Source organism: Lissotriton helveticus, chromosome 1_1, assembly GCF_964261635.1.
Source record: "Lissotriton helveticus chromosome 1_1, aLisHel1.1, whole genome shotgun sequence".
Lineage (NCBI taxonomy): Eukaryota > Metazoa > Chordata > Amphibia > Caudata > Salamandridae > Lissotriton > Lissotriton helveticus.
In genome coordinates, this window is record NC_136057.1 from 995692402 (window position 1) to 995710938 (window position 18537).

At 46.6% G+C, this 18537-nt stretch overlaps 1 protein-coding gene across 1 annotated transcript in view; it reads left to right on the plus strand.

The window, feature by feature from the left end:
- LRGUK (leucine rich repeats and guanylate kinase domain containing) overlaps nt 1–18537 on the plus strand; it is a 336772-nt gene that overhangs the window by 45926 nt on the left and 272309 nt on the right. Inside the window, exons 2-3 of the mRNA XM_078677476.1 lie at nt 11166–11273; nt 11392–11473. Coding sequence (XP_078533602.1) covers nt 11166–11273; nt 11392–11473 — 190 coding nt within the window. The remainder of the gene's footprint in view (nt 1–11165; nt 11274–11391; nt 11474–18537) is intronic.

An 18537-nucleotide genomic window follows, 5' to 3' on the forward strand; every position in this document is an offset into this window, starting at 1 on the left:
GAAGCCAGCCAACTAGTCCTTGGAGTCACTTTGAGGTACTGGGTTCAACAGATGCAGGCCCTGTCCATCAGCAGGTCAGGACAGCATGGCAGAAGTCCTTCAGAGCACCAGTCCAGCACAGAGGCAATCCTTTCAGAAACACAGCAGTCCTTCTTCCTAGCAGAGTAGCCACAGGTCCAGAAGTGTACTGAAGAGGTGGTGTCTTGGGTCCAATATGTATACCTGGGCCTTCCTTTGCATTGGGAGAAGCTTCTAGATGTTCCCCTTTGAAGTCCCCAGGCATCCTATCTTCCCTGTCCTGGCTCTTGTCTATCTAGAAGAGCTATGCAGCCCTTTGTGTGGAGGCAGGATGCAGCCTATTCAAGTGTAAGTAGGGCTGTGCTCAGCTCCGCCCTCCCATCCTGCCAGTGATGGCCCTTCGAGGCAGATCTAAGCTCTCTATTGTATGTGGCTGTCTAGGAGAACTTCAAAAAGGCCTACTGCTAACTACACCCAGTCACGTGACCCAGAGACAGGCTGCAGGCACTACATGGCAGGAAAATGCCTATATTCTAAAAGTGGTATTTTCAAAATTGCAATTTAAGATCGATCTTCACCCTGAGAGAGGATTTTTCATTACAATTCCAAAGACACCAAACACAAACTGGTCACTTGCTCCCATGTACAAATGATCATTTATTAGTTGTATAAGGTAACTCCCATGTTAGACTACGGGAGAGTTAGGCCTTGCAGTTGTGAAAAACTAGTTCAAGAGTTTTTCACTACAAGGGCATGTAAAACTAAAAAGGACAAGTCCCACTTTTGAAATACATTGCAGGCCTCGAAAAATCGGCCACTCGCAATTGCGAGTCAAGCTATTCTTAGTACGTACTAGTTCCATCTGGAGAGTAGAGTTAGGCTGCAAAGGAACAGGTGTACTGTACATTCTGAAAGTGAAAGAGCAATAAAGATGCCATCAAATCTTGTTTTTATCTTGACACATTTTCTGTCTGTTCACAGAAAGAGGTCAAATGTCAGTTTGTCTTTTAACTAATTTCTGCTTGTAAATGAGTTTTATTTTTCTCTCTTTTACTAGAGTTAGAGGTTTTTGTCAAGTGAGCTGCCTTAAGAGGTCAGTTATTTTTCTCCTACACATAACATTTAAATAAATAGTCTGTAAATTAATATTGCAAATACTTCAAAATATATCGGGAATTACAAAAGCAAATCTTTTTTGTAATTAAGAAGCGTCATGCAAACAAAGAATTAAATAGGAGCAAAACAAACCAGAACACTTTACTTGGTGATAAGCAAATGACACATATTTGCAAAAACTATTTTCAAACATTATTGTTTGTTCAGTATATAGTTTTATCAGTATAGCTGCATGTCAGTGGGAAACTTGGCAACGATTTCAATGTAAACTCTGTTGATTACAAATGATCGTGTGCTACCACTTCATGCTTTAGTTATGTATTTTTTTAAAAGTGATAGTTTTTAAACATCATTTGAGAAACATTCCTGCCCCCTCCCTTATGTAAAGGCTGTTAATGAACTAAGAGGCAAGTGAGGGGTCAGAGGTCATGTGTATCCTATATTTGGCTAGATTTGTATTGTATATGGAAAGAAAGTTTAGTCTATTAAATTAAACAAACGTTTTTTGTACAGCCGAAATCCTGAACTCGCACATTTGAAGGTGCTCTCATATGTGATAATGAAGAAAATGACGGCTCAATGAATTAAATTATTTGCCGACGATCACATAATTTGAAACCAGTTTATGGGTCAAGAGCATTACAAATAGATTGAGTAGATTATTTAAGTCACCAGACCAGCAGGTCTAGTAACATTTTAATGATTTTTCAAGGCCTGCATTGCACCCTGCCCTCTTGGCTGTCCAGGGCCTACCGTAGGGGTGACTTGCATGTATTGAAAAGGAAGGTTTGGGCCTGGCAAAAGGTTTATTTTGCCAGGTCGACATGGCAGTTTAAAACTATATTTCAAGTGCTACTTTTTTAAAAACAAATTTTAGTTCTTTTTCAATTAGTATAGAATACAAGCACATCGCAGTGCTGAAATGCAAAATTAAGTGATACATTTATACTTTTAGCAACGTATGATATGCGCACCACGTGCACTGCATTAACATGGATAACAAGACCACAAAATGGTAGCAACAATGTAATAGTGAACCATCCTCAAATGCCTGACTTACCCCCGAAAAAATTGGGTGATGATAGTATAAGCAGAGCTACAATCAGTAGGGTGTATGTGGAGGCCGGTGTGTCCCCGGAGGCATTAGAGTAGATGTGGCCGGCTCACCTAGTGGATACTTCTAGTTGGGTGACCCAATACAAGAGAAGAGAGAACAACCCCGTGAGGGCATCCGGGCCACACCACTGAACAAGTATTAGGTACTAGGTGTAGATCCACAAGGCACTAGCTATGTCGCCCTCTGCCCCTGAGTTTGCCCCAGGAACCCATCAAGGGCGATGACCAGGTATGTATCTCACTTCCTCCCACTCATGCATCAGGCAACTGCGCACAGAATTTTTCAAGTAGTGCGTTCCAATCGAAGGAGATTGGTTTCTTATGCAGGCCCCTGTATACTCCTCACGTCATAGCGCTTCACCTTCTGCTGAGCCCCAATGCAGAACTTCTTCCCTCCAGGGCTCTACTCTAGGAACTTGGGAGGATTTACAACACTGTGTAAGTAATCTCCTGGCCAGCAGCAGAGAAAAGCCAGAAAATCGCTGCAACACCTTAGCAGTTTTGGGTAATGGCGATAGGGTTCCAGCATGGCTCAGTGGTGCAAGCCCATCAGCTCCGATAATGCCTCTGAGACACCTGTCTAGTACCCAGTCAGAGAAGGGCAAAGCCAAAGCATGTGTATTGTTTCGGTATTCAGCATCCGACAACACGGGCACTCTAAGGTCAATGCTGGGAACATTGCGTGGGGTTAAATATGCCCTGTGTAATATTGAAAATTGTATAAACTTGAATTGGGTATTCCAAAACACACGACCATTCTCCGTTTGTGAGCTCCCTCAACAGGTCGGTTTCTCATTTGACTTTCAGGGCAGTGAGCGATATCATAAGGTGTTCCCTCAAGCCCCTGTAAAGCCATCATATTAGGTGGCTCCCATGCCCCATTGTATGCAGTGCTTGGAGTAATTGATAAGTAACTGGTTTATATTATCTGCCGCCCAATGTTTGCGCACATAATGGAGAATGCTAGTGTGGGTCAAGAATAACGAGTCAAGCAATCCATGAGTTTATACAAAGGCTGCATGGGACATAAAGAAGCCATCTGTAAACAGCGAACCCACTGACATCACCCCAGCCTGGTCCCAATAAGTTAGTCTGAGGGCAGTTAATGTACCAGTGTGGGTAGGAAGGTCACAAAGTGAAATGCTCAGTTTGTATGGTGTTTGTGTATTGGAATGTTTAAATGGCTACTTAAGTGGGTGGCACTATCAGTGCAGCTGGTCTACTAGCAGCATTTAATTTACAGGTCCTGGGCACATTAGTGCCAATTTACCAGGGACTTACAAGAATATTAAATATGGCTATTGGGTAAAGGCAAATTCTACAATGTTTTAAGGAGAGAGCACAAGCACTTTATCACTGGTTAGCAGTAGTAAAGTGTGCAGAGTCCTCAAGCCAGCAAAAACAAAGTCAACAAACAGGAGAGTTTAAGGCAAAACGTTAGGGGGGAAACCCATGCCAAGGATGCCAGATATAGTACAGCTGAAAGGGAGGAGAACAACCCAAACCCTTAGGAGTTCTCTTCACTAGGGCGGAAAAACCTGGAGAGACCATCGGCATTGGTGTGGTCTGTTCCAGGGTGGTGTTCCACCTTAATGTCCAGTCCCTGTAAGGAGATGGACCCACCTCAACAGTTTGGTATTCTCACCCCTCATCTGTATTGGTCATCTCTGGCATCTGTGGTCTGTCTGAACCCAGAAGTGAGCACCAAACAGGAAGGGTCTCAGACCACTGCAAAGGCTTCCCTTTCTATTGAACTTCACCTCTATTTCGGGGCAAGTAATCTCCTATTAGAGATGGTCAGTATGCCATGCTCTGAGGCGTCTGTCTGGACAATGGATTCCTTGGAGAAGTCAGGGGCCTTGAGTGCAGGAACTATGCACATGACTTTTTTCAGGGTGTCCAGAGCGTTCTGGCATGTCTCCGCCCGGATCACCTGTCTGGGCAGCTTCTTAGAAGTCAGTTCTGTCAAGGGAGCAGCAATTGTGCCATACCCCTTGACAAATCTCCAACAGTATCCAGTGAGGCGTAGGAAGGCTCACCTCTGTCTGGGTCTTGGGAGGTTCCCAACGCATAATGGTTTTAATCTTGGCCTGGAGGGGCTTCACTGTGCCTCCTCCCACTTGGTATCCCAAGTAGACAACTTAACCCTGCCCTATCTGGCACTTCCTGGCCTCAATAGTCAGGCATACCCTCTGCCGACCCTGAAGCACTTCCCTGAGGTGATTTAAATGATCCTCCCAGGTGGAACAACAAATCGCAATGTCTAGATAAGTGACACTGATGTTCTCCAATTCAGCGAGGACCTGATTGAACAACCTTGAAATTTGCCAGGAGTGTTCTTTGACTGCAAGGACATAACCCAAACCTGGAAATGGCCTTCTGGAGTAGGGAACATGGACCTCGCATTGGCCCACTCATTGGCCCACTCATTGGCCCACTCAGTCAAGGTAATCTGCCAGTACCCATTTATCAAGTTGAACACCCTGAGGAAGTTGGCAGCTCCCACCAAACTATGAGCTTATCAGCTCAGGGGATGGGGTGTGCATCAGTCTTGGTTGTGGCATTGAGCCCACAGTAATCCACGTAGAACCGAAGTTCTGGGGCACTTCCTGGAGGGACAGCCTGGGGACCAACACCTCTGGGCTGGACCAAGGACTGTTTGAGGGCTCAGTGACCCCTAATGCCACCATTTTGGAGACTTCCTTACGGTGGCTCTCATCTTATCAGTAAGCCTGTAGATTTTAATCTTCACATGCTTTCTGACCCTGGTATCAATATCATGCGTGCCCCATTTAGTGAATCCTGGGAAAAGGGAGGAGAGGTAAACTGCCCCAACAACTGTTGACAGTCGATCTGTTGTTCTAGGTTCAGGGTAGGGGAGAGGCTGACACCCTCCACTGACTCATCCTGCAACTTGGAAGAAAGGAGGCTGCATAGAGGTTCACTCTCCTCCTCCTCTCTATCATCCGTGACCAGGAGAATGGCTACTTCGGACATCTCAAAGTGGGGTTTGAGGCGATTGACATGCAAAACCTGAAAGGGTTTCTAGGAGTCTTGAGGTCCACAGGTAGATGACCTCACTCTTATGCTCTTTCACCTCTTAAGGCCCAGACCAGCAGTCTTGCAGGGCCCGGTGCTTCACAGGCTCTATAACCCACACCTGTTGGCTAGGCTGAAACTCGACCACAGTCGTCCTCTGATCATACCACAGTATGACGGACTTCCAGATTCTTTTTTTTAGTTTAAAATGCTTTATTGAAAATAGGAAATCCATGAAAAACATCAGTACAGAATATTAGCAAAAAAAATAGGAATAACTGATAACTAAGAAGAAATTAAACATAAGCAAAATAACCTAAAATCCAAAAGAAAGACTCTAACTAGTGTGAAAACAAAGCATTTTGGTAAATTTTAACGAAGAATGAAAGAAAAGAAGAAAGAGAGAAAAAAGAGAAAGAAAAAGAAAGAAGAGTACAAAGGAGAGAGAAAGTAGGAAAGGGAAAGCATCATAAAACCAGTGAATATATGAAAGTGTAGCATTTTACAAGAATATTAACAACATGAATTATGTTAACTTTCTAGACAAAAAGGTAGTTAGAGGTAACCACAATAAGTCTCTCTTAATTAGCAATGAGGTGGAGGTCGCATAAGCTCTATCCATCCTATGATGATGACATAGTAAATTCCACCAGGCTTGGTAAGAGATTTTAGAGGAATCCTTCCAGCTAGTCGTAATTATCTGAAAGGAAATTGCTAAGAAAAGATTAATGAAAGGGCCTACATCCTTATGGGTGGCAAAAACTGAAGAGAGATTGCCCAAGAATACATGGTTAACATGGAAAGGGACATTCAATTGGAGGATATCGTTAAGCTTATTCCAAATAGTATTCCAAAAGGAGTTGGTTGAGGGACAGTAGAAGAACATGTGTAAAAAATCTGCTTTAGCATGAGGACATGAACAGCATTTAGGGGAATCTAACAAGCGAAAACGATGAAGATCAAAAGTGGTCAAAAATAATCTGTTATAAAAGTAATATAAAGTTTGTGTTGTACTAGCAGAACGGGAAGTGGTGTGAATTCTGGACCAAAGCAATTCCCAGGTGTGGATAGGAAGATCGGTACTTAAGCCATTTTCCCATTGTAGTTCCAAGGGGGATTTTACTCTGGGGGTGTGGGAATGGGATAATAATTTATAAATGATTGCAGCCTTAAATTGGGTTGAAAAATCGATATGGATCGGGGAAGGTGCTAAAAGATCAGAAGAGGTAGTGGGGTTGGAGTGCACAGGGGTGTAATAACTAGTGAGGACATCTTTAAGTGTAGTGTACTGAGATGCATGTTTTGAGGAGATGTGATAAAGGGATTGGAGGGCTGAGAAAGGCATAAAAGTGCCATCTTTCATCAAGTGTTGAGGGGTATGGATACCCTTATCAATCCACTCCTTCCAAAACAAAGCGCGATTATTAATCATAACGTTTTTATTATACCAGAGGGGGGAATTTGTGGAGCATGAGTTGAACGAAGGATGGGCGCACAACGAAGAAAGAGCAAGTTTCTTAGAATGAGCAAGGGTGGGAAACGAAATACGTTTTGGAGACAAAGTAAACAAAATGGTGGAAAGAAGAGAAAAGGGAGGATATTGGGCCTGTTCCAAAGAGCTCCATGCGGTGCAGGAAGAAGAGGTTGAATCTGAAAGGAAAGTCCAAATTTGCTTCAAAGTAAAATCTGAATGGTACCGTTTAAGATTCGGGAAGAATCTTTAGGGAGTTGAAGGCGGGCTAAGGACATTCTAGATTTACGGTTGTTCCACAGAAACTTGATGAGAATAGTATAGATGGTGCGGAAGAAAGTGTTGGGAAGAGAGATAGGGAGCATGGAGAGGTAAAAATTAATGATTGGGAGAAGCATCATTTTAATTGTGGCCAACCTACGAAAGGAAGAGAGGAGACCACCTATGAATAAGGGCCGAGGTTTTTTTGCAAATTTCAGCAAGATTAATTTTGACCAGATCCCTAAGATTATTACAATAGAGAATACCGAGACATTTGATGTGAGAGGGGGACCATGTGAAACCAGAATTAGTAAACATGAAGGGGAGGCAGAAATTTTTGAGGGGTAGAATTTCAGATTTATCAACATTCAACTTGTAGCCTGAGACAGTAGAATAAGAAGACAATACGGAAAAAAATTCAGGTAAGGTAACAGATGGATTAGAAATAAAAAGAAGAATATCATCAGCATAAGCGGTGAACTTAATCTCAACATAGAGAATACCGAGACATTTGATGTGAGAGGGGGACCATGTGAAACCAGAATTAGTAGGACTTCCAGATTCTCTTTGGCTTTTTCCCCCCGGAAGTGCTTTATCTGGATACAGTTAGCCAGCATGTAGCTGACCACATTCTGTTGGCTTTATTGGGAGCTTTCTCCCACCCCTACTTCACCAGGTGGAGAGGCCCTCTCCCAGGGTCCTGTACAGATGTTCAAAGGAGTGAATCCAACCCTCTTCTCCAGTACTTTCCTGTATGCAAACAACAGGCACAGGAAGAGGACTCCCAAAATCTGCCTCAAGGCCTCCGTCTGATAGGCCCATGATTATGCCTGTTAGAGTCTTGTTGAATCTTTCAACAAGCCCATTAGTTTGTGACTAGTAGGGCGTGGAGAACTCATAGGTTACCCCCTACTCCTTCCACATGGAATTCATGTACGCCGACATGAAGTTGGTACCTCTGTCAAATACATCCTCCTTGATGAACCAAACATAGGTAAAGATCCTCATCAGTGCCTTGGCCACGATCAGGCTTAATGATGATAACATTCATCCGACGGCAGCTTTGGGGGAAATAGTGGTGCTGGAAAGGGTAGATGGCAGGTAGGAGGGACCCACTGGTGGTAGTGGGTGGGGAGGGAGGGGGCAACAGGGAGTTTAGTTGATGTAGTGTTATTGATTGGGCACTATGGAATGGTATACCTTCATGACTAACAAAGATGAGCCCCCATCTAGCGCTAGTGCACGAGGCTGGGGATTTGAAAGACTTACAGACTACTAGTCTATGAACACTGCATGAAGCTGATAGGGAGCATTATATCTGTTCCTGAATAAAGAGCTGGAACTCAAGCTGGGAATGGGGGATAGCACTGTTACATAATTTGTATGTGGTAAGATTGAAAACTCACTAAAACATGTTTTTAAAAAATCAGTGCCTTGGCCACCACAGGCACAGTCACTGTCCTCCGAAGTATAGCCTCCAGATACCGGGTGGCATGTTCCACCAAGACCAGGATGAACTTGTTGCCAATGGCTGTTTTGGGGTTCAGAGGCCCAACAATGTTCATTCCTAGCCCTTCAAAGAGGGTGCCAATGACAGGGAATGGCTACAGGGAACACGTGCACATTCCTCCTGACTTGCAACCTGGCCTGGCAGGTAGGGAATGACCTGCAGAACTCATCTGAGGCCATCCTCATCCAGGGCCAGTAAAACAGGGATACAAGCCTTTCAATGGTCTTGTCCTGCCCTAGATGACCTTCCAGGGGTACATCATGAGCCAGCTCCAGTAGGAAGACCTTGTAACACTGGGGGACCACCAGGGTCACACCAGGCTCAGGAACCTTAGGTTCGCTGTACAAGAAACCATTCTCCCAATAGATCAAGTGATCACCAGAGGGTTTGCCAGCTGCCTGGGCCTCGGCCTGCTGCCATAGGTCCTACCAGAGTAGGGCACTCCTCCTGCGCCTTGCTGAACTCCTCCCTTGTGGAACTCCCTTCCTTCTGCCAGTTGGTAAGCTCAGGTAGGCTCCCCAGAGCAGATAAGCTGTAGGTTCCGAGGCATCACCCTCAGACTCAGCCTCTTCCCCGACTGTGGGAGTTTCAGAAGCGGGCTTCCCCCACCTCTTGCTCAAATTCATTTTGGCAGGCATTTGGGCCATTCTTCCAGGCTCCAGGTCCTCCTGACTACCCTCTCTAGCGGCCATGGACCGATGGGTCAGGCACACCCACTCAGGCAACCCTAACATCTCCAAGTACGACCTGAGTTCCACCTCCTTCCAGATCGTGTGCTGTGTGCTGAAACCACCTCCCCCACTCAAAGGGGGCCATAGCCACTGGGTAGTGACTCTCATGGTGTTCGGTTGCAATAACCTGGTGGTATGCATTAGAATTAGCTTGTGGACCTTTAGAGAATTCCCTGTTTTTATGTATGTCTCTCCCTTCTTCTTGTGGGGACCTGCTCTGAGGTCACCAGATGACATCTGACAGTTGTCATGCTGGCTCCAGTTTCTCTCAGAGCATCCACCCTCTGCCGATTGATTTTGACCCACTGCCTGTATTTCTTAGTGTTACTAGGCATGTGAGTTCTCTTCGCCATCTCTTCTTCACCCAGTGACACTAGGGTAACATCTAAGCTAACCCCCATACTATCTGGGGTAATCTCCTCTCTAAGTGCTTCACTAAAAAACCCTGTTGTCTGCCCGTCAGATAAGCTGTGCCTACTTGGGGTACTTGGCATCCTCATTGTACTGCCCAGCCTGTTGGTACTCATTGCACTTAGGAGGTGCCTTACCTGAGGACTTACTATCAGGGAACCACTTCTTTTTCTGTTCAGTGCAGGTTTTGGAGACCTGGTCCTTAGAATAAGTTTGGGGACCTTTAGAGGATTTCTAGTTTTTATGTTTATCTTCCCTCCCTCCTTCTTCTGATGAGGACCCTGCCCACCCTGTGTGAATATAAACATAGGCTAGTGTTCCTCCTGACATTATTGCTTGTTATAGGATTGGTCCCTGATGAAGGGTGAGAAACCCGAAATGCATTGGATACTCCAGTCCAGTCATCATGATTTATGTTTGTTATTCGAATGGAATGAAGTTATACCACATGAATAACAGCAACAAATAAATACACATGGATTAAACTTTTGTTTCTACTGAGTCTACATTTTGAGAAATCCTAGTAAATAGGAAGCGAGCTGTGCCCAGGGGGACACACCCTACGTAGGAGGTGCCATAATTATACTTTTCACTGATGCCGTGAATGGAAGGCACCACCCCAGGAGCACCCACAATATTGACAACCCAACTACAACCTATTTGAACACTAGTTGTGTGCGTATTAATTTTTAGAACTTTCACAAAGTGTCATTTTCAAAACTGTAATTTAAAATCTGAGAGAGGATTTTTCATTACAAACCCAAAGACACCAAACATGTACTTATTAGTTGTAATAAGGTAACTCTAGCTTTAGCCTATTAGAGAGGTAGGCCTTCAGTGGTAGAAAACAAATGTAAGAGTTTTTCATTCCCAGGACATGCCAAACTAAAAAGTACATGTCCCACATTTTAAATATTGCACCCTGCAGCCAGGTTGTCCGGGGCCTACTGTTGGGTGACTTACTTGTATTACGTTTGAAGCTGCACACACAGGCTGCAATGGCAGACCTGAGACATTTTTAAAGGGGTATTTAAGTGGTGGCACAATCATTGCTGCATGTCCACTAGTAGCATTTAATTTACAGTCCCTGGGCACAAGTAGTGCCACTTTACTAGGGCCTTACAAGTAAATTAAATATAGTAATTTGGTATAAGCCAATTTTACCATGTTTTAAGGGGAGAGCACAAGCGCTTTAGCACTGGTTAGCAGTGGTAAAGTGCGCAGAATCCTAAAGCAAGCAAAAGCAAACAGGAGGGTAGAAGGCAAAAAGTTAGAGGGAAAACCACGTCAAGGATGCCTGTTATAACAGAGGTTTAGTCTGACTTTTTTTTAGCTCGTTAACTTATAATGTGGTAGGTGTGTAAATGATGTGGGTTGCGAGTGCTTAACGGTCTTATCCATTAAATTCCATTGCTTCTTAATCTATTTCTCATAGTATTTTTATTTCAATGCGTCTTCACTGCATTAAAAGACTTTGTCTTCTTTGTTTTAGGAAGACGTTGGAGGAGTGTTACAGGAGCAGACTGTCATGGCGGGTTTGTCCAACTTGGGTCGCTCAGGCCTTGGCACCAAGCTGGTGTACCGTCATCTTGCCCTTTCAGTGAGTATTATGTTTAAAAAGCAGAGCTGAAAGTACCCGCGACCCGCCTGATAATTCTTAATTTATTTTTATGTATTCTTCAATATTGCCTCAATCTTTTCAACTTCTCTTTTCCCAGGGACGCAATTTAAATGATATTAACATTCTCAGCGGATACGTGCACCTGGAGAAGCTGGATCTTTCACACAATAAAATTAATGGTACGTAGGACTCAATTAAGCGAAAAACCTTGGCTGACCAAGCACCTCAGATGATTGTTAAAGTACATCAGTTGAGTCTTAAAGGTGCCGAGTCATGTCCTGTGTAAACCTGATGACGCGGAAGCTGCTCTTCGTCTGTATAGGGTCACTAATCTAGCAGAATAATGATGCAATTAGACTACACTGAATTCATTTTGAATTGCATTGGGACTGTGTGCTTCAATTCAAGAGCGAAAACACTCCAGAAGAGGACCACACGTTTTCATAGTCTTGTCCCTTGCCTTTATCGTTAACTGTTTTTGTGGATTGTTGCTGTATATAGATTTTTGTTCCTTTTTAAGGTAGTTTGTAATAGGTATATTTGTTTCCAAAATAACATAGCTGCCAACGTTTCAGATTGCAATGTGTGCCATTTTCATAATTCCAGTGTAATTATGAGTGACATTTCAAAGCCTATCTTGCAGGCAAAAATCAAGCAATGAAGATGAGAGGCACATATAAATATCAGAGATTCTACCCATTTGAGCAATGAGAAACTCTAAGAACATCTTAGAACTGCTGCACGCACCATAAATGTAAGGGTACTAACCAGAGACACACTGTGTGACAGCAGGCTGGCCGGCACTGCTGCTGCTCAGAAGATGATCTGTTCATGACGGCACACTAGCCTAAAAAGCACATTTTATAGCATGGGTCAGCTTGTTATTGAAACTACCCTCACAAACCTAACCCTTCTGCATCTGTCTCCCACCCCCGAAAAAAATACCAGCCTTGTGTTCTCATTCGAACATTTTGCAAAGGGTAGACACGATTCTTAAATGCAACTTTACATAGCTGCCAATTTTTATAATTGCTTCTGTGTGATATTTATTTATTTTATTTTAATTAATTTTTTTATTCGCATTTCAAGAAAAAGAAGAAAAACAACCATCACAGTCATTGGCAGTAATAAGTGACAGCATAAATACAAACATTGTACAAAAATACATTGGCAGGTACCTAATGATATGGAGCATCTCTTGTAGATGACAATAGTTCAGACCCATAAAGCTGTGTGTCGAGGGGACCTCTTATGCCGGTAAGTTTATAACCTCACTCCTGTCCGGGGCCTCGTCGGACCATCCCACCATGAACCCGTCGTCCGTCCAGCCTACAGTTCGTTAGTAGAGGCTATTCCGCAAAGGTGGCCCTGTGTCCCCATCAAGTCTCCCCCACTAGGCTGGTTAGTGTCGCCCTCGTCCTCAGCTGCGTCCCGTGCCTGTCTCCTATCTAGAAACATGGACCAAAAGTTCTTGGGCCTATTGCGAGGGGGTAGTAGGTCGCTATAGAGTTCAGATTGTGTACAGCAGTATGTCATCTCCCTGGACCACTGTGCCAACGTAGGGGTTGGGCCTCTCATCCATGTGCGTGCTACGCACCGTTTAGCCAGGAGGAAGGCCATGTCAACCAACCTCCTGTGTACCGGTCGCAGGGGCTTAGAGTAACCCAGTATGGCCAGTAAAGGGTCTGGTGTCCGTGTCAGTTGGACGGTCACGTTAACCTCGTTATACACGTCACGCCAGAAAGACATGATTTCTGGGCAGGACCAAGCTACATGTAAGAAATCAGCAACCTGGGCCCGCATCTCTCACAATTTGGGCTTTCTCGCAGTTTATATCTATGTAATCTTTCTGGGGTGTAGAAGAGGTCCCTTAGCGCGTGTCTCACCAATGGAACTGAAAGCGCAATAGCAGTGGATAGGAAATCTCGTCTGTTTAGATCTCTCCCCAGGTGCGGGCAGCGCCCCCTGCAAACAGATCGCCCATATTGTGGATATTCAACGCGCTCAGTGCCGCTAGCACTCCTTTATCCGTGCATGGGGTCAGCCAGGTGCACCAAGCGAGAGAAGCTTTCGGGGCGTATGGTAGGCTACACGCATGTACATCCATCATGTGATGCCAAGCATGCGTGTCCGCATTCAAAGAATCAAGAAAGCCCGTCCGTCGGTCTCGAGGTTTTGCAAGCAACGTGGCTATGGGTGTTGGATCTCCTATGATCGATTCAATGCGTATGTGTGGAATGTCCATAGGACCGTGTATCCAGTGATAAGCGTGCGCACTCTGTGCCGCTCGATAATAGAGTTCCAAATCCGGGGCATTCAGGCCACCCGCCGCATTCGGGCGTATAAGTATTTTCCACACCACTCTTGGTTGTTTCCCAGCCCATGCCAGTCGGGCCATAAGCGCTTGTAATTGCCAGAAGAAATGGGTCGATAAAACCCTGGGGATGTTGCTAAACGAGAACAAAAAACGCCGCAGCACAATCATTTTCATAAGGGAGACTCGTCCCAGCAACGATAATGGTAAAGAAATCTATTTATCAACATCCTACTGTAATTTGGAGACGGCCACCCCATAGTGCTCCCGTAGGACCACCTCCGAGTCCGTATGAAGTCAGATCCCCAGATACCGTACCGCATCCGTAGTCCATTGGATGGGGTATTCCGGGTCAAATTCCCTCATAACTGAAGTAAGTGGAAACATGAGGGACTTGTTCCAATTAACATGGATGCCCGAGAGAGAGCTAAATAAGACCACCTTGCGGAGGACCGTCGACAAGTGGTCTTCCGGATCTCTGACATATAAAAGGGTATCATCCGCATAAGTAGATATGATCAGATTGTATGTGGGAATCGGATGCCCCTGTGGCTGTGGTATTCACGCAAGGCGCAAGCAAGCGGTTCTGCAGCCAGCGCATATAGGATGGGGAGAGGGTGCAGCCCTGCCTCGTGCCTCTGCCTATCTGAATGGGATCCGTGACGAGCGAACCAATGCATATGCGGGCCGTAGGGGAGGTGTACAACGTAGCCAGCCGTTGTAGAAACAGCTGTCCCACACCCATCCGACTCAAGACATGTCTCAGGAAAGGCCGTTCGACTGAGTCGAAGTCCTTTTCCATGTCCAGGAAGACCGCAACCGCAGCTACCTCTGGACGTGTGTGCTGGAACGCCCGGGAATACTGTCCTAAGATTATACGGAAGATTGCGAGAGGGGACAATCCGGCCTGTTCTGGGGCCACCAGCGAGGTAACCATAGGGCTGAGACAGTTGGAGAACAATTTGGCGAATATCTTCGCGTCTACATTTAATAGTGACAGGGGAAGATACGAAGCGCAGTCCCCCGGGTCCTTACCAGGTTTAAGAATCGCCACCTGTGCTTCCGAGAGAGGCTCGTCCGTTGTCTTGGACCTCATTTCTGGTATCCTTGTCCTGCTCCTGCCCCGCTTAGCTAGTTGCTCAAGCACCACTCCCGGGCGCTCCCCCTCGCCGTATGATCTAGCAGATGCGTATTTCCCTAAGTGTTTGACTTCAGAGTCAGCCTCCTCGTGGTACTCCTGAAGTACTTTAGCCAGTTCCTGGGGGAGAGTGTCGCTGCTATCATGGAGACGTCTATTCTCCAGCTCTTTAAGTTTAGTTTCTAAGGTCTGCAGTCGGCCTCTGATCGATTTGAGGACCCCCGAGTGTTTAGAAATAGTGATTCCACTGATATACAACTTGAACGCCTCCCAGACATTCTGGAACGAGTCCACGGAACCCACATTGGCGTCAAAGAATATCTCCATGGCCATCGCCAGCTCCTCCCTGAAAGGGGCATCTAGTAAAGAGTATGGGGGAAAGCACCAAGCAAATGGCGGTATGCGCCTTGCCGGCGTAGCTACCGTTAGCAGTATTGGTGAATGGTCTGAAAATGTACGTGGGAGTATAGTGCAGCTCTGAATAGCGGAGTTTAAATGAGATGTAGCAAGCCAGTAGTCTATCCTGGTGTGTTTATTATTTGGGGCCGAGTAGTGCGTGTAACCCCCTAGGGTGGGGTATCTGTGCCTCCACACGTCGCACAAGTCCAGTCGAGTAATTTGTGTCTCCAGGACTCAAGCAGATGCCGAACGGCGATGGTCAGGGCCATCTGACCTGTCAATGTGTGGCTTTCTAGTCATATTAAAGTCGCCCCCCCAGAAGATCTCCCCCCGAATGCATCCTGATCTTGGCTGCTAACTCTGAATAGAATTCCGTGTGGTCGTAATTGCGGCTATATGTATTCACTATGCAGAGCTCCATGCCCTTACCGCAGCACCTTGTAATCGTGTATCGTCCAACCCTGTCCATCACAAGCGGTGTCATTGTCAGTAGTGTCTTCGGGTTGACCCACATAAGAACTCCCCTTGCACACGATGTGAACCCAGCTGCGTGTATATTGCCCATGAAGCCCCTGTATCGCAGTATGTGGCTATCTGGAGGTAGATGTGTCTCCTGTAATAGGGCTATATCAACTCCATGTCTAGCAAAGTATTGTAGGACCTTTCTAACCTTCCTGTGGTCGTTGAGGCCCGTACATTCCAGGGTAATCGTGTATCGTCCAACCCTGTCCATCACAAGCGGTGTCATTGTCAGTAGTGTCTTCGGGTTGACCCACATAAGAACTCCCCTTGCACACGATGTGAACCCAGCTGCGTGTATATTGCCCATGAAGCCCCTGTATCGCAGTATGTGGCTATCTGGAGGTAGATGTGTCTCCTGTAATAGGGCTATATCAACTCCATGTCTAGCAAAGTATTGTAGGACCTTTCTAACCTTCCTGTGGTCGTTGAGGCCCGTACATTCCAGGTTATCAGCGTCAGTGTGTCCAAACCTTCCCCCACTGGAGTCATCCCGTCCGCTGTGGTCTGTGTTCTCATCTTAGCAATAGTGTCAGAACAAACCTCCCAACATAGTAACCTGCCATTGCCATATGTGATAACTTGTGTAAAACACCCTCTGACTGCAAACATTTCCCTCTCGTCCCCTGCCAGGCACCGCCACGCCAACCCACCCCCATCCCCTGCCCCCCCACACCTGCCCATCCCCAACTAGGCAGCGATCATCCCCCGTCCCCACCGAGCCCTCCCTTGCCTCCTATCCCACCCCCGAAACTTCCGAACCCATAGAAGTAAAAAAACAAAACCCTGTGTCCAAACTCAGTGGGGATCACGCGAGGGCAAAGGTAGCAAGCAGTATGCGAGCTCTATGGAAAACATATTCATATAGCCACCCGCCCCTCCCCCATCTCAAGACCAAAGTGAAATGTGTGTAACCATAAACCCTATCTAGGAGTCCCTAAAAATAGACAATGTCCAACATATGCTCATGTGATGCAGGGACAAACGGTGTATCCAGCTGATGTGCCCTCCCTACAACATTATTCCATGCCAGCGATGCATTACGGATATGTAGAAAAGTGGGACGCCACTAGTCTAAGACAGAACAGTATGTACCTTTATACCGTGAGCCGCCCATTGATGAATACCTGTACCAGGCCAGTGCCCCTGTCTCCTAAAGACGCTCTCACCAGCAACCCTCTCTCTGCTCTGCACAGATCCACCAAGTAGAATGCGATATATCAGAGTCATTGTGCCATACAGCCCATAATTCCCCCCCTCTCCCGCACCAGCCTACACAAGTAATGTAAACCATGCAGCTTATCTGCCAGAGAAACAGTTAGTCCTGATTGTCCATTGAACCTCCCGCTGCACTAGCCTCTTCATTCGGGGTGGATCGATTCTCTTTTTGCCAGTCTTTAAGGGCTTTCTCTAGAGCTTTACGGTCCGTGAAGATCATAGATTTCCCCTGTCTGTTAATCCTCAACTTTGCTGGGTATAACATCGCGTAATCTGCGCCCATGTCGCGCAACTGGCATTTCATCGGTGCGAACTGTCTCCGTGCCTCTTGCACCTTAGCAGTGTAGTCTGGGAACAGCAAAAGGACCGAGCCCTCGTATTGAAGAGGTTGTTTGTCTCTTGCCAGCTTTAGTGCCACATCGCGGTCCCTGTAGTTGAGTAACTTAGCGATTATAGGCCTCGGAGGCGCCCCTGATTTTGGTCTCGGGCCCAAAGAACGATGGGCCCTTTCCACTACAAACATTGCAGAGAAGGCAGTGTCGCCAAGAAGCTTCTTCAGAAGATCTTCAACGAACACCTCCATATTCCCAGTCTGTGTGTTCTCGGGCAGGCCTGTGATACGAAGGTTGCACCGCCGAGAGCGAGCTTCTAAGTCCTCCGTCTTGTCCAGTAGTGACTGCATAGCTCTGCTCATTTGCTTATTTTCGGTATCCAGGGGTGTCTGTGCGTTCTCTACCTCAGCAAGGCGGCGCTCAGACATATCTATTCGCTTTGCCTGTTTGTCGAGTCTCTCTGCCATGCGGTCCATACGGTAGGTGAGCGCATCCATCTTGGTTCCTAACGAGGCTATCCCCCCTTGAAGGTTCTTTTCCACAGCTACTAATAAACCTTGTATGTTCTGCTGCGGGGCGTCTTCCGTCGGTTCCCGTTCCCCCGTATCTTTTGCCACCGTGGTATCACCGGTCATATTCCCCTTAGGGTCAAACGACAATTTGGGTTGCGTTCTGTCCTTGCGCCCCATCCCGGCGGATCCAGTTAAGCCGCTGCGGCACGGTTTGGCCGGGTACTCACGGTCCGCGATCGTCTAGGCCTCTGCTCCTTAACTCCAAGTGCAATGTTAGCGTCCCGGGGGTGTCTCGATAGTGAAGTGCTATCCCGTCGTACCCCGGGTCTTCCTGCCCGCCGTCAGTCACTCACCAGCACCCGAGCTACTTCCACCAGGGGCTCAATGTTGGTCCACGGGTCACCGCCGTCTTCCAGGGTGCTCTCCAAATCTGTGGGTATGCTGCATGAGCGTCGTCGGTCCCTCGGGGAGTCCCGTCCCCTCTGGGACAAAAAGTCAGCGCCCCAGCCCGGGGAGGGGGGAGAGAGGGCAGAGAGTCCCCCACGTTTCCGCACAAAGGCCCAGTGCTGGAGTCAGAGCGCCGTGGCCCGGATAAGGTGTCCCCCAGCCACCTCCACCGTATCTTTACTAGGAGCAGGCACACCACCGCGCTGCCCCGATCCCAAAATGGCGACTGCTGCCTCCCCACCTGCCCTCCTTTTCGTCCCAGCCATGTCTGGCACCACCACTCAGGTAGAGGCCCCCAGATCGCCTTCAAAATACTCCTGCCGCGTCAGTCCTCCTTTTCTTTATCGGGGGGCCCAGTAATTCC